General features: G+C 37.9%; 1 protein-coding gene across 1 annotated transcript in view; it reads right to left on the bottom strand.

The window, feature by feature from the left end:
* Window positions 1-22,542, bottom strand: part of MBOAT2 (membrane bound O-acyltransferase domain containing 2) — a 74,301-nt gene that overhangs the window by 44,504 nt on the left and 7,255 nt on the right. The window contains exon 4 of the mRNA XM_010009443.1: window positions 22,159-22,236. Coding sequence (XP_010007745.1) covers window positions 22,159-22,236 — 78 coding nt within the window. The remainder of the gene's footprint in view (window positions 1-22,158; window positions 22,237-22,542) is intronic.

Consider the following 22,542-nt stretch of genomic DNA (forward strand, 5'->3'; position numbering starts at 1 on the left):
TGATATTTAGCAGCTACATTTACAGAGCTATTTCAATCTCTCCGACTGCCCCATCTATGAAACATGAATAGAAACCCTTACCTAGTTCGCAGAAGCATTCTATGAATAAGTCCATTAAAGACTGTAGGAAGACTCAAATACTAAACTTGTTTAGTCTCCAAACCAAGTTTTGTTAGAAAGCATCAAACATATGTATAAATTCTGTTCAAGCTAAGTAAAATCCGTAATTTTCAGATAGAAGAGAACTTTTAATTCCATTCTAAACATGTTAAACTCCACATCAACCCTTCGAGCCTAAAAATAGCATGATTGCCAGTCAGCCAGAAATTTAGCATGCATCCAGAAGCTCCTATGCTGCACTTGCCAGGAATGTCAAGACTTTGAAAAATAGCATACATTATAACAGTCAAGAAAAACTCATCTGTAACACAAGCACACAGTGCACGCTCTCCAATTATTCATTACTGCGATGCCTGGCAGTGACACTGCAGTTAAGCTTCCTTTTGTGTTTCCATTAAAATCAAATTTGAAGAAAAAAAAATTAGCTAAATGTGCATAGGAAAAATCAGTTTAACCTGTTTGGGGTTTATTACACGTATTAGTGACTCAAGAATGTGAGGGGAAGCGGACTGTATCTTTTAAGCAGAGAATTTCATACTGGTTTGACCACTGAAATCTGTAGGTATCTATATAGTCACAGAGTAATGAGAACTCGCTCATGAGGGGTTTGAATCAGCTGTATTCTATTCATACAGAGCAAAACATACTGTCTTTATATGCCTATTTTTTGCCTCAGTTATTTGATTATCAGTTATGTTCTCAAAATATGAATAAATCTCATTGCTCGATCTTAAGACCACCAGGTATTCCTCCAGCCAGGGCTAAATTTGAATAACTATTTGGTACTCAGAGCCCTAGCTCTGCAACCATTTATAATGCTCTTGCTCTACTAGTTATCAGTCTCCTACCTTTCGATGTCGGAATGGTTGAGAAAGCATTCTGTAAAGACAGTATTAGTCAAAACAAATTCTGTTTAGGCCTTTTTGTTACTTGGAAAATTTAAATCATATTAGTTTGAAAAAATGTCAAACTTCTGCTAGGTGTTAGGGACAAATACTGTTTGCTGTAACACCATTTCACAGAGTCTTATGTCAGCACACACATTCAAACAAGAAGCAAGAGGAAGAAAAAAGTTGGTGGCAGTCTTGTGAGAAGAGCACATAATTAAATACAAGCAAACAGATTGTAAGACTCATGTTATGCTTCGGTGAGTTTATCTGAATGCCAGAACCATGACATACTTCATCTCTGGAGATGCAAAGATAACAAGAAAAGTGTAGACTGAAAAAGGATGGGGAAAAAGCATCAACAGAAGTCATGATGAGAAAAAGCAATCTACTTCAAGCAGCATCATTGTAAACAACACCTACCAGAGGCAGCTTCAGTCCTGCCACAATTCACAGTAAATTAATTACTTAATAGCTAAAGAGAACAGTAGTAAACTTATCAGGTTGGTTTACTAAAGTATTTTCAGTCCATATGAAGGCTCTATCATGCCTTCATGAAGGCTCTATCATGCGGATTAGATATTTCTATTACAGCTGAAAGCAGCCTTCAGCTACTAATAAATTAAGATCAGTGACACAGCCAAAAAAGTCAACAGCATTCCCTTAAGTTATTTGTACCTTTGCCAGAGAAGGCATCTGTAGGAGGAGATCATAGATGTATTAGCACACCTCTAGCCTAAACTCATTAATGCCACTACATACAGACGTGCTACATCTCCACAATGACTCAGTTTAATTCTCAAATTGCTTACATTGCTTCAACAGTGAAGCGATAAAACCTATGAATGTAACGATATTGAAAAAATTATGTCCATATGCCTCTTCTGAAATCTATGACTGCAAGATTAAAGGGACAAAGATTTTAATCCAAAGGAGTTTCATCACTCCCCAAACCATACTGGACCACTTCAAAAACCAAAAGACCAGATTTGTAAGGAAGAGAGTGAAACCTCCAACTATCAGAAGTGCTAATAGAAGCCCACAGCTTTGTACTTTGTTAGTCCAAGGTATGTTATATGAAGTGGTAATAAAATACGTTAACCACAGTCAATTTTAATTCAATGTGGACAATGAGGCATAGGGAAGGTTTTCCTTCTCTAGGTCCACTTTCATCTTTTATACGTCTACTCCTGGCTGATTATCAGCTTGAAAGACAAACAGCGTTGGATGGTGACAGTTATCCAGACCCAACAGGATAAAGTCCTGAGTAACCTCACCTGACCCCATTGCTGACCCTGCTGAGCAGGGGGCTGTATCAGAAGCTTCTTGAGGTCCTCCCCCCCCACCTAAAACCTCTCATTCTATGAGTTTGTTTTGTTTATTTAACTGTTAATTGATTTTCTAAGATAAAACGTGGTAAGGGAAACAAGCAACTTTCTTCTACTAAAGTCTGACATCGAATAGTAACATAGCTGTATTCCAATCATAAAATAGTAATGCCTAACAGCTTTTTGCCCCCAAACAAGTTAATTTTCCTCAAAACATCAAAATCCTTCCTTGCACTTGTGAGAGAGGAGAGTTGTGCAAGAGGAGTATCACAGGGTGCAGGGCAAAGCAGACCTTACTGAAAGAAGTTACACCACAGTGATCAATGCTGGAGCACAACTGAGATGCTGCCGCACAGGGATAAACACAACAGTAGTTTTGCACACAGTTTCAGCCCTACAGTATATATATGTCACCATGTAAATTATAAAATAGTTGTATTTATGGAATTGTACCAGAAGCACCGCGATTTAAAAACCCAATATTTTAACGTGTACCTCCTATACAAACTTGTAACGTCTTAAAATGTGAATTTAAATAGAATCGATTCTATTGCACTGTAAGCATCACAGTTAAACCTCAAATTTCTCTTAGTGATCCAGACATTTACTCTCAAGTATCCATTTTTAAATTGCAGAAGCCTGTAACTATGAAAGCAAATGTTTCATCTCAAATTTTAGTACAGGTGACAGATTGTAGAAAAATGCAGTTTTAATAAAGATGACAAATATTTGTAAAGATAATTTGACAGAATTAACTTGGGAAATAACAGGGGAACAAGAGAGGAAAAGACTCAAAAAGATTGCTTAATTTAGTAACCATATGTCCCATCAGACACTATGATTTGCCGTGGGAAATCACCATTGAAGAAGTCTCCATATGTGCGTTGCCCCAAAACACTTTGTCAAAGAAGGACAGGAGTTATGCAAAACACCCAGAGTTAGTCACAGTTTTAAAATTAAGTGTCTGGATTCTGCACCCTCCCCCCATCCCTTACAGAAAGCTTTCCAGAAGTGCTACAAAGGCTTTATTTTTATGGAGTGGAGGGAGGGACAGGGGGACAGGACACAGAGGTGGACATGACACACAACAAAACCACATACACATGCATTACTAGAACAAGAACTAGAAGCTTACATTTTAAGCAGAAAAATCTGAGAACAAGTAGGGCAGGCAGAACGAAAAGCACATCCCTCCCTCTGTTCATTGTGTCCTTGGCAGACAGGCCCATACTTCCAGCCAGTTCTACTATTTTCTGAACAGTGACAGATTCTGCTCAATTACCCCAGTCCCTCAGATGCTCTCCCTGTCCCCTCCAAGGCTCAGTTACCCACTCCTGGCCCCTCATCGAAGCCTCAGAGCCTCTAGATAAGCCATGATGCTGGGCATCAGCAGCTCCCTCTGCAACTCTCCTTTTCCCACATTTCAGCAATTTCTCCATCTCTTAGTCCCTAACTCTTGTCACAGGGAAAGGCAATTTCCTCCTTCATACAAGAGATCCACCTGCCCTTGTCTTAAAAGGAAGAAGCAAGTCATGATGCATTTTATTCCCTGCAATTTATTTTGGTACTTCTTAGGCATTTTTGTTTTACGTAAGAGATCAACCTAATGGCACACTTAAATCAGCATCCTTGTCAGGAACTGATAAACCGGAAGTGGATATGAGAATCACATAGCGCAATAGCTCAGACTAGAAAAAACCTGGTTGGAAGACAAACGTTACTTTCATAGTCAAAGTATCGAAGGTCCATTAGGAGACCTATTAAGAAAGCAAAAACCAGGCAGGCGTAACAAGAAATAATGCCAGGAATATAGCTCCAAACATTCAGATGAGAATCAAGAAAAGTGATTACAGGAATCAACTTTTAATGGAAAACATCTTATGAATCTCAATCTTCAACAAAATCACCCAGTCTCGATTTTGGAATACATTTAAGTAAACAAGTTATGGGTTTAACTGGAGGGAATACTATGTCTGTGCTGTATCAATAGCTAGGTAAGATGAATTTAAAAATCTCCCTTTAAAAGTTTACCTTATGAAGGTTTATCTGAATTCCTTACAGCTGGAAACCATTTTAGATTTTGATGCCTAGCATTTATAAAGCTCCCAGAATCCTTTCTCTCTGGTAACGATATTGAAGCCCTTCTTGGCATTTTCCTATGGTCTTGGCCCCAGGAAAATCCTAGAAAACGAAAATCAACCATGAACTGAGACAGAAGCAGACGCTTGCATCTTTTGGAAGTGGAATTTTGAAAACAATTTGGTTTTACATTCTTCATGAGAGAAGTAAACAAGCTGCCTTTCCTATCCTGTCCATATGCATCTTTATGCATAGCCCAAACTAAGTACATCATTAAAAGTAGATACTTGTTCAGGGCGAAAGATTGCCAGGAACAAAAATACTATTTTTAGGAATGGCTATTCCTATGGGACAGGTCAGACCTAATTCCTGCTTCTTGTACCTTCTCAGCAACAATAAAACATCAAATCCAGCTTTCCATCTCAGAACCTTTCCCAGTCTCCTCCCCACTGTCGTACAACAGAAGCGCAATTTCTCCTGTGCAGACAAACAGCTTTAGACAGGTTCTGATCTAACATCTTCTAGTTAACTTCTTCAGGATTACCAACTCAAATGTCTTCAATTTCTCCTTGGAGTTTTCCAAGCTACTTGGGTTTTCCTAACCTTCTCCAGACCTTCAGTAATTGTGCAGTACTCCATGTGAAACAAAGTCCTTGACACTGGGTTCTCTATGATACCACATTCCTTATTCATGTAAGGACACTTATGCCTTCTCTGTTATTCTCCACTTCACACAGTTTGCTTTATAAAGTTCTCTTTGAGATCCCTCCATTATATATAGATCCCATTCCTAATTTCAAGCTAACTATGTTGTATGCACAGTTGAACAGCCTCAACTCAAATAAATATTGTTTGCTTTTACAGTGCTGAATTAAGCCTCTCATTTTTTTGTCAATTTTTTGTCTTCCATTAGTTCTGAAGTTCCTCAAAGTCTTTCTTTGTCTGAAGAAAACAGTATTACCTGCAACTGTTCTCCAAATTAGGCAAAATGTTGCCAGCAGGTCAAGGGAAGTGATCCATCCCCTCTACTGGTGATGTCACAGTGGGGTAGCGCATCCAGTCTGGGCTCCTCAGCACAAGGGAGATGTGGAAATACTTGAGTGAGTCCGATGAAGGGCCCCCACAGAAAATGAAAGGACTGGAACATCTCTCCTATGAGAACAGGCTGAGAGAGGTTTAGTGCATGGTGTCCCTCCCCATGGCAGAGGGGTTGGAACTAGATGATTTTAAGCTCCTTTCCAACCCAAATCATTCTATGATTCTATGACTGTTCAGCTTGGAGAAGAGAAAGCCCAAGGGGATCTCATCAATGCATATAAATACATGAAGGGAAGGTGCAAAGATGGAGCAAGGCTCTTTGCAGAGGCCTGTCTGAATAACAGGAAACACTCTGTTACTTTGAGAGTGATTGAGCACTGGCACAGGTTGCCGATAGAGGTTGTGGAGTCTCCATCCTCGGAGATACACAGAAGCCACCTGGACATAGATTTGGGCAACATGCTCTGGTTGGTCCTGCTTCAGCAGGGGAGTTACACCAGATTACCTCCAGAGCTCCCTTCTAAGAGCAACCATTCTGATTCTGTGATTTTTTTAATGTTTTTTTTTTTCCAGATCATTAATACATCTAATTGAGTCATAGGATTGCTAAACTTCTACCCAGAAGTCTGTTTCTACTAGCTTCCTCTTATAGATGATACTTAATAGACAGCAGCCCATTGCCTCTAACAAACACTTAATGCTTAAGAGCAACTCACAAGAAGCTGCCTTCAATCCATCTTTTCTTCTAACAGTTACAATATGTTCAAAAACATGCAAATTGGATAGCCTGTAAATCATAAAGGCTTCATTGCCAATTTCAGAAAACAAATTCTAAGACTCAAACAATGTGAAGAAATAAGACTTGACAAATCAAAATAAAAGTTAAATCTAAAAGATGTTGAGCTAATTGCAGCTTAGTCATATTTAATAGTCATCCGCTGAGAAAAATTTTGCTTGGGTAACATTCTCTCAAATCTTGGAAAAAAGGGATAAGGTTCTTTAGAACCTTATCTTTAAAATTAGAAAGGGGAACTGATAAAATTATAGACCTGTATAGTTGATATCAAGGGGTTTTGGGGGGATTTTGGAGGATATTTTTTGGGGGGGGTGGGGTGGTATGTTTGGGGTTTTTCTGTTGTCATTTAGGAGTTTTGGTTGGTTGGTTTTGTTGGGTTCCCCCCCCTATAAACACCTAGAAGGTAACCAGTACAATACAACTGAGTGAAAGGCTGGTCCAGAAAAAGTACTAAGCCTGTTTCTAATGACTTGGTTAGATGACTGCAACTAGCTGATGTGGTCTGCAATATGAGCCACAGTATGCACAGTCAAAGCCTAACGACTGTCATGACCAAACCTACCCTACCCAGCCAGTGTGAAGTACAGGTATGCATACAGCTGGTTACTCTGTCTTAATCCTAATGTTCGAGTCACTGGAGACTACCTGACAGTATCCAAATAGGGCCCAAAAAAAAAAAAAAAAAAAAAAGTGTGATTTGGTGATGTTTCATCAATAAGGATATATTGGATATAGTTCTGCTAACTGAAACAGGAAACACGGAAGTATTTTGGTAACAGTAAGTACAGTAATTATATCTGCAGGTGGACATTAAATTAGAAAAACTGCAAACAGTCAATCACAAAACCAAGTTACTTTGAAAAAAAATTAAGAAAGGCTTAAAAGCATCATATGGGGTTGAATTAAATTGTGTGCAAAAGCACAATTTGGGCTGTAAATAATCAACCATACAAATGTGTAATGGAAACCAACTATTAGGTAGTATTAGAGCAGAAAAGAATCTGTGGAAAGTCACAGCATTGCAAAACAGACAGAATAAGCTTTTTACTCTGCTTAGCATTACAAACACCTCAATGTGTTTTGAAAAGCCCATCTCCAAATGACATAGAATAACTGGAAGAAGTCCAAAAGCAGCTAGATAAAAACGGAAAGAGGCCTTGAAAACACAACCTGAGGAGAGATTCAAATAGACTTGTCCAGGCTTTACTGGACTGAAAGAAGACAATATAATTAGAAGATCGCTGCAAATGGCAAGGGAATACACACCCCTGCACAGATGAAGGGACTCGAACTACAGAAGATTTAGGCTAAACTTAAGCTACTTTCTAGGAGAACCTAACCACGAGCATCGTTAAGCACCTATAGAGAGTGCCTAACAAGACTGAAAGCTCTTTGTGGTTTTTTTTTAATTATTATTTTCGACAATTATTATGTTTAGAAGATCTCGGACTGCCTTCGATTACATAAACTCTCAAATCCCTTCCAGCCTCCTTTTTCATAATGTTACTACTGGGTTTTGTTTCCCAAATAAACATTTTTAGAAATGAGAGAAAAGGAATCTGCCTTAAAAATTGTCCTGTGTGTAGATGAAGAGACATATGTATTTAAAGTATTTATAATTTAGAGCCTGTTAAAAGCTCAGATGCAAGAGTGAGATAAAACAGCTGTGGGAGCCAGTCAAGATGCTGATGATCTGGCAAGACAAATTCAAGAATAGGAATGAAAGAGACACACCCATGGGAGTCGTTTGTGTGTCATAACATTTTAGTACTACTCAGCTTTCTTTTAAATGCTTCCAAACTTGTCAACCAAGTTTATGTTTGCTGCTGAGATTTCCTTTTTTTTTTTCATTATATAATCATATAGCTGGTTTTGAACACGTATTCCATACACTTAACATTGTTTAATTAAGGAGTTCAGCTTTGCTGTGAGGGTGGGCAATCTACACCTCTCCTATCTCTTGATCAATGCAAATATTTTTGAGTGAGAATGAGGCTTTAGCACAAGTAATTTCAGAAACATTTGTTTGTAAGAGGGAGGTAACCCACAATCTTTTTTCTATGTTCTAATTCACAAATTGTTCAAATACTTTGTGTATCAAGTTTCTTTGCAATAAGCCACAGAACACATCATTAAATGCAAAAATAAAATGCAAGCAGTGTAGAAAATTGAACTGAGCTGAAGTTCTCACACTTTTTTTCCCCTTCTACATGTATCTCTCAATTACTCCACATGCTTTTCTCCAGGAAAAGCCAGATGGAACATTTCTAATACCTTTGGGAAAGCAGGGACTGTAAGAAAGAGGACAGAATCTCTGAAGAAATTCAGAAACCCAAATTCTGTGCTTAGAATACTGGATTCCTTAACTTCCATAAAGAGGGAAGAAAACACTGAACAAATTACAAATCTAATAACAAAACTATGGCATTCAAGTCCTAAATGTTTCCTAATTGAGAATATAAAGTTTGTGGCCAAAGCAACATTGACAGTAGTCCTCGGTGAGGCATGTTATTCCTCAAACTTTCATAAAAAAGCCAAATATGCATATTTACCTCAGGAACAGATGCAAAGACATTGTGGATTAAAAGCCTGAAAGTTCTATTTCATCAAAAGCTTTGCTCCTCCTCCTCGAGCAGTGATCTTGGACTCTGCAGCAAAACTGCACCCACACACTGATTCTCAATAAGACATGCCCTGATCAGCACAATAAGAAAGAAGCAGGCAGATACATGAAGAAAGATGAAGGCTTCTTCCTTCAAAAAGGCACTTCCAACAGCGTTGATCTGTTGACGTAAGTCTTACTGTTTTTTCCCTTTTCTGCAATTGGGAGAAGACAGTGTAGGAAGAAACGGAATACTGTTTCTGGTCTACTCCTGCTGATCTCTTCACAGTCTATCTAGTCTGCCAAAGGGTATAAGCATCAAAATCAAAGCAATGCACTTAAAAGCAAAGTAAGCTTCTGTATTTAAGAACAAACAAAACAGAACAAACCCTAAATTGAAAGTAATTGTAACATTCTTTAGCTCAGAACAAGCCTTCAGTTTTCAATTATATTTTCATAGTGAAAAATCATCAAGAATCGATCTCTTTCTGAAAGTCTGAGCTCATCGAAAAGGAAGGTTTATACTTGCTTCTTTTAAATGGTGATCTCCACACTAGTAGCTGGTCAATAGACCTTCTGCACCCTGTATATTAGACAGCTTTGTGTCCCAATGGAATACCTGGGAATAGGACAGGCAGGTGTCTGAAATGATTTCTAGACTGCTGAGGAAATCCAGAAATGCTCCCTTACTATCTAGAAATGTGTCCTGTGGATTTGAAGCTCTCTTTATGCAGTCTCTGGAAATCACATTTCATTGCATCTATCTAGTTCAAGTATCAGGAAGATAGCACCTTTCATTACTACAGACAAAAAAATATCCAAAATAACCTATGATATTTAAAGGGTAAAGCTGCTATTCTCCTTTTAGAAATTGTCCCCCCCTCCCCAAGGTTCGGATGGAAAGCATGATACAAAGATTTTATTTCTGAAATAATAATAATTGTAGTTGTAGAAAAAAATAACAGCTGCCAATTAATGGTAAAGCCAGAGGACCTGCTTCCTACTCAACTTTCACACTGCACTTCCCTCTTCTTAGTTCTTGCTATGCTGAACAATGCCAGACTACAAAATGACAACTAGCAATGACACAAGGATTTGTGGGGTCTGTGGTTTTGTTATTGTTTGTTTTGCAAGGTTTTGGGTTAGGTTTTGGAGTGGGGGGTGGGAGTGGGGTTGGGAGTTTCTGGTTTGGTTTTCAGGGGCTTGGGGTTTGTTTGCCTGGGTTTTTTTTACAACTAAAGCATCCAAGCAAGGAGGATTACCTCCAAATGGTCTTTTAAAAGAACCCTAGAGGAAATGAGACTCTGTAACAGCATCATGTATTTGGGAGAGTAGTTAATCCCTTCAAAAAGAAGAACAGGTGCATTAAAATAATTTGGAAGTAGTTGGCTTTCTAATACTGTCCAATACATATTATCACAAAAGCCTGTAAAAGTCACGCAACAAATTCTTTCCTGCCTGAAGCCAAAAAGGGCCTTCCTCTCCCCAAACTTAGGTGGGAGTCTGACCTGCAGAAAGCATTTATAACATGTTATATCCATATAACATGGATACAGGGAAACACGAGAGCACTAAATACGTAACAGTCAGATAAATACACCAGTTCAAATTCAAGAAAAATTAGTGTGCCAGTCTAACTGGAGAGCAGAGAAAGGCATGGCAGTGCACAAACAAAAGGTCAAGACACCAGTGTTCTACAGAATGACAGGAAAGGCAGGCAGTAGCTGGATGGAAAACAGCAAGGAGGTGCATCGCTCACAGGAATGCAACCATTAGCAGGTTCTCAGAATGGTTCAGCTGGTGAAGGGGAACGTGTGTACAAGAGAATGGCTAAGCTGGCCAATGTCAAGTGCACAAGCATAGCATTAACTTCCTTTCACTAAGAAACTGAAGGGAAGTTAAAAAAAACCAAAACAACACAACCCACACAAAGCCCATCTTGCACTTCATTTTTAAGAAAGAGGACCAGAAAGGGACTGAACTGTGAAGGAACAATTAACCCCATTAATACTAATATGAGGACTTGATCTTTGGAAATCTGCAAGTGTCTCAAGGTACTAAGTTAAAGAATTAAAAAGTTAAAAACCAAAACTGAACATGCAATAAAATAAACCAGTATGGCTCAGATACAGCAAACAGGCAAATAATGTGGCTAAAAAGATTTGTATGAAAGCAAGTTGGGATTGTTTTGAAGCTGGTAGACTTAAATATTGTAATAGGTTTTCTTAAGGGAACAGAGCTAGGCTCTTGGACTGGTGCCCAGTGACAGGACCAGAGGCAGTGGGCACAAACTAAAACACAGAAGGTGCTGTCCCAACAGCAGGAAACATTTTTACTGTGAGGGTAACCAAGCACTGGCACACACTTCCCAAGGACACTGTGGAGTCTCTGTCTCCTTAGAGATAGTTAAAAGACAACAGGACATGGTCTTGGACAACCAGTTTTAGGTGGCCCTGCTTAAGCGGGAGGGTGACGTCCAGGTTTCTTCCAACCTCAACCACTTTCTGATTCTGCAAAGACTTTTCAGCCTAATACAATTAATAAAACAGATTATTTCAGGTAAGCACTAGAAAACTAGGACTTGGTCCTGTATGAGGCAATCCTGGAACCCCAAGCCTAAAACTTTGCCATCAGAAAATAAGATGCTGGCAGAGCAGACAAAGCAACCAGTTGCTGCAAGGGAAGGCTCACTGTTGAGCCTTTAATGAGAACTGTCTGGTTTATGCTGAGGCTACCATCCATTTTCTCCCTCTGCCTCCTCAGAACTCCTGACATCTAAAGCATTTAGCATCTATCTGGCAGGGGTCCCTTTCTGGAATCCCTCAGGGTCTCTCTAAGAGATGGGGTACTTTGAGCTTCTCTGGCACAACTAATCAATATTTCCATTTGCAAAAGATTCCCTTTGGCAGAGAATTCTAAACTGACCACACTGATAGTTCAAGGATTGTCTGCTGAAGTTACCCAATGACAAAACCTGATTACTCAGAGACCAACAGGTCAGGACAACAATAAATATACAAAGTCCATGATTCAAATACTTTTTGTTTGGGTTGTTTGGTTTCCTTTTCCCACCTTCATTCAACTGCCAAATGAAGCAGAAGTTGCAGGAGTTACCTGTTAATCACTATCTATAATTCTTAAGCACAGCTGCACACAGGGACAGGAACATGGCAAGAATTCTCACTGCCAAGGAGAGCAAAGAAAAGTGACCTGTATGGGTTGGTCAGTGACTTGATTAAATGCCATTTCAAACATATGCCATCACTGTTAATGTCCCATGACATGGGAACTGAGGCAGTCTATCCAGAACAAACCAGACATCTGCCACAATGTTCCTGCGTTTGCAGATGGCGAAGGAAAAGAACAATTAAGACACAGAAACTCTCTCCTGAATGTTCACATATTTTCACTCTTACTATGAGAAAGTAAGGAAAGAAAACCAGTATGTGATTATGAAACACTGAAGAAATATATTACCAATAATCAGATAACAGTTTAATTTCATGAAGACCACAAGTGCACTGCAAGTCATTACTGTTCTCATGAAAGATACTTTAAAACAGTTGGTCCCAGTTCTGAAGACTTTCCCAACAAATATCTTGTAATAGATGTTTCTGTATCAGTCAACACCTATACAAGAAGATTCAAAAGGTAAAGAATTATTTTACTTCTTGATTTTGCTTCTCACATGCCTGAGGAAGGGATGTATTTAGCCAACACTGACAGTATTTCTACCATTCCCCATTTTACCAACGTTAGGAAGCATCACTTCCCTCATAACCCAACGCATTATTATTAACTGCTAAAACACAAGGGAATACCTTTGCAGCATCTTTGAAAAATGCACTGAGTAGTTATATGAACAGCAAAGCACAGCTGGCACAACAAACTAAACTTAATCTGCTTCTAGGTGCCTTAGGCTCCTTTATTTAGGCCCTTCTACTGTTTATACAGATTGTGTCACACACACTAATTGCTCAAACATGAAGTGTGGAAAAATGCCAGAGAAACTAAACGGCTTCCAAAGCCACATACTTTATACCAAGCCAACATCAGAATAAAGCCTTATTTCAAGCCACTTTCCAGAAGCCACCTATGAAGCAAGTTTTGCTTTCACACCCTTTTGAAAGATTTAGAAAGCCTTTGGAGATACCCTACCTGGATATGGATGTTGTTACTTCAGACATTTATGTAAGACACAGCGAAATCTGTTATTCTGCTCTCCAGCAGCTAGGAATGACAAAGAAGCCACTGGCTTCTGACTGCAGCTCTCACAGCAGCTTGGTAGCAAGGCCCTCCCATTCTCCTGGAAAGCTCCCTCAGGCTCAGGAATATAACATACTGCGTCACATTCACACAGACAGATTCTAATTTTGTTACCGTGTAAAGTGGTAAGAAGTAACTGTGAGGACAATTCTTAAGAAATCAAAATCACACTGTTTACATTAATTTCCAAAGCAAACCTTTCGGTGAAGCTCCTACAGTCAAGACAACTGAAAAACAATGCCCTCAAGACCACAATTTTACATGACTGTCCTCTGTCTGCAGAAGAATGTGCCTACAGCATTTATTGGTCAGCCTTCCAGAGCACCATGGTCACGTAGAAAAAGAGAGCCACAGGAGCCTGGACTTTGTTTTATTACAATTGGAGACAAAAAGTGAATACTGCTGATCAATGAGCTCTACCTCCATTTTGTAGGAAGAAAAAACAAAAACACAAACAAAAACCAACCAACCAACCAAAAAAAAAACCCACAAAAAACCAAACAAACAAACAAAGAAAAAGCCCCAAACAACACACCACACAAAAAAATGTCTCTACAGGTTTTTCTTTTGATTTATTAAAATATATTTACCAAGTTTTAGCTAGAATCTGTACACCTTACATGAGCAAATGGCAGAATCTTACTTGCTCTCGGTCTATGCACACCACCTCGTTCATACCTCACAAGATGTCCTTAAAGCATTCAATAGATTGTGGGCTGCTTTAAAGATGAAACACTCTCTACAGAAACAGTAATACCAATCACAAAAAAATTAGCACTTGATATCAAAGCCAGAAGTCAGTGATTAGACACACGGATGATGGCACATCATACATGAAATATGGTATCCCAAATGGATGCCGTGGTGGAGGGAAGCAGAAAAGGGAACACCTGAAGAACTGAAAAGCCAGGATAAAACTGGGATTTAAAACATCACAGACACTCCTAGGAAGAGCAGAATACCAAGCAAAAGAAAGCCAGCTACGTGACTGTTGTTTAAAATTGTGCATTCCCATGTGACACTATCTATTAATAAAACAGATTATTCACTCTAAGAAATCATACACTGAAATATCCAGAGCTTCCTTTTGCATGCCTACTGACTTCACAGTTCTTGTTGTGCCTGTGATTAGTCATGACTGTGCAAACTGCTTAGCGCTTGGCTATACTAAGGATTTTGTATTTCATCCACAGCTTTGAAGATTAACACCATGCTACATTGTCCAAAGTACTTGTATCTTCTTACCAGATGCAGACCTGCTTTAGTACCATTTTGCTGGTATTTCCCAGCAAATAGAACACCAAAAGCTCCCCATCACTTAAGTGAGATTTAAGATAGGAATCATGGAGCCATTTACATTGTCTTTTTTTATTTACCCACTTGCTTTTCAGCATAATCAAGGACAACTTTTAAACAGCAAAGTTTGAAATCTGCTGTAGTAAAACAGAAGCTTCTCAGCTAAAAACTATGCCAATAGATATATAAGGAAATGAGACTTCTTACACATAGCCTTCCTAAAACTTCCAGGCAATTCATCCATACTGAAAAGACTAAAGGTAAATCCCTGGCATATCTTCTCATAGCATAGAAGACCAGAATGTATTTTTTTGTTTGAGTACTGGAAACATGTTTGTTTTCAAAAGCAACTGAAAAGTGAACTGGAAGTAAAACCAAACTTGAGGTATCAAATACTCCTTCAAACATTTCTTTATTACTCAAGGCTGGCTTCTACCTGTTTGTACTGATTTAAAGACACAAGTTACATATTTTCTCTAGGCATAGTCTTTGTTTTGTGTTTCACACTTATCCCCCTTTTTATAGTGATACTCTTTCTTACAAAAAAGGACAGGAAGACAGCGTACTACTAGTACTTGTTGCCTAACATTGCCTCCTGCTACCAAAATAACTGTCTCAATTGCAGCTGGTTTATTTCCCTTTAAATTGAAATGCACCTAAGAATTAAGTTAACAATGCTAAATCTGTGCAATTACCCTGAAATTTGCCAATACTTTTTAATTACTGGGTGGGGGAAAATTAAAGAATTAAAAAAGCTTTTGTAGTGAGTCCAGACAAGATCAGAAAACTAAGCTGCATAAAGTCACCTCAAATAAATTTTAAGCTATAATAGACATTGAAGCAAGACACCAAAAGGAAATGGCTAGCATACTTATGACAACTGGAACTATCCAGGATCATGATCATAAGGAAGACTTGGGTTTCACGGAGCAACCTGCTTTGGTTGGTCCTGCTTTGAACAGGGGGATTGGACTTGGAAAAGCTTCCATCTTCAGCTATTCTACGACTCTGTGATCTCATCTTTGACTTCCAGTAAAGGCATTTGATCTCCAAAAAAAAACCTATCAGCTTTAAATGTCACATGAAACTTACTAACATGTTGAACTGAGACAATGGATTTTAAAATGAAGAAGTTTGTATTTTTTAAATATCAATGCTTTTTATTTACATCCACCTTCCCTTGATGGAAACAACACACACATTTGTGTGTGTGTGTGTGTGTGTGTGTGCATGCACATGTGTGTTTTGTTGTGCATTTGTAACAAGGGTCATCGTCATTTATTCAAACATCTTTCAGCTCCAACACAGACACTTCGTACGCCACCACTTGCAGTTCTGCAGGCAAAACTGACTGGCATAATTCACAGCCAACAGCTCCATTAAGGACAATGAAATGATTATTTGCTGAGCTTGTCATAATTACTCAAGTGAAATTTGTCTCAAAGACAAGATATTTCACCAAAGAATAAAAAAAACTATGCAGAAGCATGCATTTAGGGAAGAAGTTGACTACAATACACAGAATCCTTGCATCTAGTCTCTCTATCACAAACACTGCTGGTTCAATTCAGTCAATACCATGCAACCAGAATTTTTAATCAACTCTTATTAGTGGCAGTCTTTGCCAGGAGCTGAAGAACAACACAGCTTTCACTGAACTATTCTAGGTACAATTTATTCTGCCACTTCATTTTGTAGGGAGCCTCATTTACTTGACATCAGTGGTTTGTTGAGGTAATAAACCATGCAGCAATGATACCATGACTCAGAGCTCATTTGCTAGCAGTCAAGTTGCTTGGCAGCATGACAGGCAGGGTAATGTGCCTTGAAGAAGTATCTATATAGATGCTACAGCTTTCAGAGATTACCAAACAAACACAGAGGCCAGAAAACATTTACTCTATCAATTTTCTTTTGCTTGATTGTGCACAGCTTCACTTTGAGCACAAAGATTATAAAAAAAAATGAGATCTGTGCAAGCCAAAAAAGCAATAGCTATTCAGGCCTGACAGATTTCTAACACACCCAGCCATTTTACACTACTGCTTCCTTCCTAGAAAAGGTTATCCTCTATATGTTTACAGAAACCAAGTACACAGTGTGGAAAAAACCAGTACTTACCAATTTGAAGTTTAGGGAAATAAGAGAACCCTCTTTCAGATAAACTTCAATACTCAATAATATATAGCTACTTCATAGAACAGAAATTCAGATTTTTTTTTTATCTGAGTTCTCTGAAGTGTGATGATAGAGGTTTTATATGCCAACACCACTGTTAAAATGCCTCTCTTCCGAGAGCTCCATTCTTTGAATAACTCCAGCAACAAAGTAGAAACTTAAAATAATAATAATAAAAATAAAAAAAGGGGTGGGCAGGTGGAGATTTAAACCCACACTAATTTAGACTCTTTTCCCTGGAAATACAAAGTATACAACCACAATTTTTTCTACTTGCATTAAGGTAGCATATGCCCCTTTTGTACCAAAAGTGGCCACAACACTTCAAAAATGCCTTAGAGTTTGCATCGTTATCGATTACCTTTTATCAGCCTTTCTACTTAAGTGTCAGCCTTCACAAAGCTGCAGACACTATATGATTCCCATTCTTTCTTCTTTCTCCCTATATGTACATGGGGGACACACACCAAAGATTAAATAAATTTATTTAATCCTTATTTAAAAATAAAGAAAAAAAAATCCTAGCTCTCTTTTCACTCCATCTCTGTAATTACAAAAATACAATCAATAAAGTCCTTTCCATTCAAACATTCCAGTTCTAAGAAAGATGAATATATCAAATTATTTTTCAACTTATACTTTTATTGTTTCAAGTAATGCAATAAATTCTACCCAAGCACAGCCAGGAGAGTTACAGGAACTTATCAAAGTGGATGAACTTGAAATATCTATTTAAAACAAATACTTTCAAAAGAAAATCATACAGATTACTAGGAAATTCCTTCTGTCGTGGTTTAAGGTGTTTACTTCAACAAGTGCTCACTTTTCAAGCCACTGAAGACAGTCATCTATTTGCATGGCTATTTTTGTCAAATCTTCAGCATACAGAGAATCAGTGCCTGGTGCCAGTCAGTGTTGCCATTCACACTCTCCAGAACACAGAAGTGTGATCTCTAGATAGGCATCAGAAAAATCAAGCATATAATGAATTATGAATATAAATAATTCTATAAAGCACACTCAAGGGAAAAAAAAACACAAACAAAAGCAAAGAAAATCAGAACCTCTAGCACTCTTAAACACAGTTTCTAAGCCCCACAAAAATACACAAGGATATAAAGGGGTTTGTTGTTGTGGGTTTGTTTTTAAATTTGGTAGGTCAGTTTTAAACTGTAAGTTGTTTAGATGAGCAATTTTATGTAGAAGTGATGCAAAGAGCATGTGGGAGGCAGCTATTAAATTTCAAAGAACTATAGGATATGCCCCATGCAAGTCCTATTCCCACACAATACTAAGGTAGCAGCAGCAGGTTACAAGAATTTGAGTTGTGCAGAGCTCTCAACTGCTCAGTCAACTCAATTAAGACTTTCTCAAGTAGATCATCTGATTTAACCATATAAAGAAGAAATTTGGCAGTTAAGGACAAAATTAAGAGCCATGAGAAATTTTAATGAAAACATGGGGCCAATTTCAGATCATGAGCTTTGCTTATTTATGTGTGATAGTTCTATTTTAACTCTGTGTTTACCCCTTTAACATATGCATACAAAATAAGCTACATTCTTGATGAAGTGTTCACCTCTGATAACAGACAAGAAAAGTCTGCCATTACACAAGCAAAACCTCAAAGATTTTATCTAACCAGGAAGGACATCTAGCAGTCAGACCATATGCTTTGCTACTAAAAAAACCCAATCAAACACAAACACACACACCCCCCCAAAAAAAAAACCAAACCAAAAACAAAACAAAAAATAAAAAACCACACACAAAAAAAAAAACCAAACCAACCAAACAAAAAAAATTCAGACCAACAACTTAGCAACCAATTCAACAAGAGGTGAAACACCCCTCTGCGTACAGCCACAGTAGTATTCCTGATAGCAGAAAAGAGTTTCCATCTAAAGGCAAACAGCATTCTTGCTTTCAGTACTATTAACTCAATCTTTTGTAATGCTTTGTCTGCTAAAATAGAATTTCTCTAAATCTTTATCTCCAGTTTAAATAGCTCACTGTCTTGCAGTTCCTTGATAAGAACCCAGTAAGGTTCTTAACAACGCTTTGTTTTGGTTCCCCAAATCATTTCTATGGCTCTTCACATAAGATTGAGTATTTCCAAATCATTCCTAGATCCAAGCTTGGCTACTGGAACAGTTAGTTGATAACTATTGAAATATGCTCCTAAATAGGACCACTCATTAGGCTTAGTGCTTATTTTTAAAAGGGGAGGATAAGGTTTCTAAGCATATTATAGAAATCATAATGTTTAATGTCTATCTGATTTTCATCTACACAAAAAAATGCTTTCTAATAAAAAACTTTATAAAATCTTAAGTTGGGATTTTTTTGCATTTAACATAGAACTGCTAAGACAACAAAAATTGCTACTAGAATACTAGGTTTTTTTCAGTCTTTGCGTTAAGGCTACGGAATCAATAGATCTCATCTTCTTCCATCTTGAATTTATCTTTGGCTGAATAAGAACATCCTTAATATTTTTCATCTCAATTAGCTGAGCTTCAAATAAGTTTCTTATTTACACTAACTGTATAGCAGAAATGCAGAAAAATTGTGTTTGCACATGCAGAACAGTTTACAGCTACTAATACCTCAAATTCTGAATCCAGGTATTCTCAGTGCTGTGCCCACTGTCCTTTGGCAGCTACCTTTGTACCAGGAATTTTTATTCAAGTGACATAAATAAATTACAAATTTGTAACTGAGAAGTTATACCAGACAGCTTACAGTTGTCCAGATGCCCTCACACCTTCAGAGAACTGTAATTACAGCGGCAGGCTTCCAATCCTAGATTTGCTAAGAATTACTATTAGAAATTGATAGCATTTCTTAGCCAAGCCCTTAAAGATTGTTAGATATTGTTATTTCAGTCTTTTGATTTGAGGATGCCTAATTTTAGATTGTTGCTTCAAATTCTCTTTCTCACAGAAAAGAAAAAAAAAAAAATCTTTATCCACATCATGTATGTTCTTCATAGACCAAGACACCTGTGATCAACTCAAAAGCAGACAGCAATAAAAAGACAAAAAACAAAACCAAACACAAAACAAAACAAACAAACAAAAAAAACCCAGAACCAAAACAACAAACTTGTATTTACCTTGGTCAAGGGCCTTTGGAAAAAGCAAAAGTTAAAAAAACCAGCCTAATTCCCATTTTCAAAAATCATTTCAGCTTATGAATGTTCTCACTTCTGAAGAAGCAAAGATGGTTACAAAACGTTGCCAATAACTCAGGATGAGAGTAGTTTGCCTTATCCATTTTGTAGTTCACTGAAAACATAACTTTCAAACAATATCTAACGTAAGTTTTACAACAGTCTAAGCTGTAGACTAAATAGCAGTCAAACCTGTCTATCAGCATGTCAGGACATTCAGCATTATTAAACACCTGACTGACAAATTAAGTGCCTCGATTAACATGCTGAATTAATTAGTTCACTCTGATGAACAAGAATAACTTGTCTCTTCAAAATCTTGGGATTTTGAAGACCAAACCATCAAGGTTCCTCCACCCCTCCTTTGGCAAATGCCCCACTGTTTATCAAAGCCACAGCAAGAAACGGAGAAGGGGAGCGAGGCATTGTTGTCCTGGCTTTGGCTAGGAGGGGGAAGGGAACTTAGTGAGGACTAAAATTCCAAAATCCTAAGGAAAGGGATGACCAGGAGGCACCTCCACAGGGGCTAGACCAGTTACAACCAAAGTTTATTTACTCAAACTCAAATGTCTTTACATAACCATGTTCAAGCGGCTCACTTATATGACCATACGTACAGGACAAAGAATTGTAACTGCAACAAAATCAAATAGAGACATGGAACAGTTGAGCTTGGGAAGGACCTCTGGAGGTCATCTGATCCAACCCACATGCTCAAGCAGGGCCACTAAGAGCCAGCGGCCCAGGATGATATCCAGCCATTCCTTCAGTAAAAAATACAGGCTTAAAGGGATACCAAGAGGCATCACCCCTTTCGCGATACTGTGGCAATGGAGGGAGCAAACCTTGTGCAGTCTTGCCTGTATCACCTATTAGAAATGGCTTCTGAAACTCCTCACACAGCATCCAAGTATTGTCCACAAACTGAAGTAAGAAATTACTCCATTCTCCTCCACTGAAAGAGCTTCCTAGTTTTATCCCGTGGTATGTTAATTCATACTGTGACAAAGCAATATAGGCCCAGTAGTCAAATCTAAGTTTTACTCTCCCAACTGCACAGTAACTAAGAGTAACAGAGAACATACATACACAGTTGTGCATAGTATGGCAAACATTTATGCAGTCAGGCCATGCAGTTAAACCAGCTGGCATGAAATGAGAGGATGAGGAACTGCAGAGTTCCCCTGCTCCAATGCAGGAATATTAAAGACACATGCTTACCTGCCTCTCACTATTAGGGAAGTAAATCACTGCTAGATTTCCTTTTAGAAACCTATGTAATTTGTTATGATAAAACCCCAAGTATTCCTGCCTGGTACCTCCCTTTTCAGCATTTAACTACGTTGGTAATTTCTTTTAAAATGTTAAGCTACATAAGCTGTAACTTGTATTGTTACATATCTGAAGAGAAATTGATGCAAAAAAGTTCTTTAAAACAACTTCTAATGAAATCGGAATACAAACCAGCCATACAACACAATGAAGTTCTCACATCTGCAGTAGTTTGAATACCTCAGGCTCTGTAGAAAATCCTGAAAATAAGAGCCCAGTATGGGATATTTCAAAAGACACTAAAATTATATTCAGTAACAGAGTATAAAGAAGCAGAGTGTTCTAATAGGCAAGATCATGAACTAAGGCCACCCTGGTTTTTCACTTCCTCTGTAAAGTAATTTTCCTTTCTGGTACTTTTATCAGCATCTTTCCTGGCAGCCTCACATACTGCAGGAACCTATTCAAGCAAGGATTTGCTATTTTACTAAACATTTATGCAGGAATTATCACAGTGGGAACCTAATTTGGTTCCAAGCTCTAGACTAGTGGAATAATAAAACATATGCATACAGTAATAAGAGAAATGTCTTTCCTGATTTTAAGAATGATTGAAGAAGAGAAACAAGTGCCATTCTATACGGATTCAGATGAAGTTAATCTAATCATGCATTCAAGCATAACTAAAATAATGGACTACATATGTAATTTTACAAGCAGTACCTAAAAAAAAAAATCTCAAATTTTGTTTCCATCAGACATCTTTCTTCTACTGGCACTGGCCCTTGTCAGATTGTATTTGTACAGTTGACTCATTTGTGAGACACCTACAATTAGGTATCAAAGTAATGAAAAAAAAAATATCAGAATGCTGAGAACACAAAAGAAGTCTCAGTGGGATATTACCAATTATAACAAGTTTTAGATATTCCAAAGAGCTGGCAAAAACACCCAAATAAACCATTTTGTTTCCTGGAAATAAAACCATGGTTAGCATAATTCAGCTACTGAAATACAATGATATAACCAGAAATACAGCATATGTGCAGAATGACAAAAAAAACCCTCAACAGTAGCATTCTTGTAAAAGCAAAGAAAAAATTTTTAGAATGGAAACTTACTTGTGCATATTTTCCACTCCTATTATGATCATGATATAGTAGGAAATTCCACTTTGTATAACAAAATGTAAGGCATACCTAGGAGTGAAAAAGCCAAAGAAAAAAAACAAACAGTAAACCCTCACAGCATTTTCATGAGTGACAATAAACTGCATGCATTTATTTATTTAATGTGAAATTAAAGAGGTTCAAATTTTAACTCCACCACTGCTTCCAAAAACCCCTTTTGTTCTGCTTCGGTTTCCTGCAGTCCTCCCTCTCTTGAGGGCTTCCCCCTTTAGCAGAGGACAGAGAGCAGTAATGAATAAAAACTACACACTTAGCTAGATTTATCCAGCTCATAAACAAGAATATAGTAAACACAGACAATCCTTAAATTACAAA

This window comes from Nestor notabilis, unplaced genomic scaffold (assembly GCF_000696875.1).
Source record: "Nestor notabilis isolate BGI_N333 unplaced genomic scaffold, ASM69687v1 scaffold9192, whole genome shotgun sequence".
In the NCBI taxonomy this organism is placed as follows: Eukaryota; Metazoa; Chordata; class Aves; order Psittaciformes; family Psittacidae; genus Nestor; species Nestor notabilis.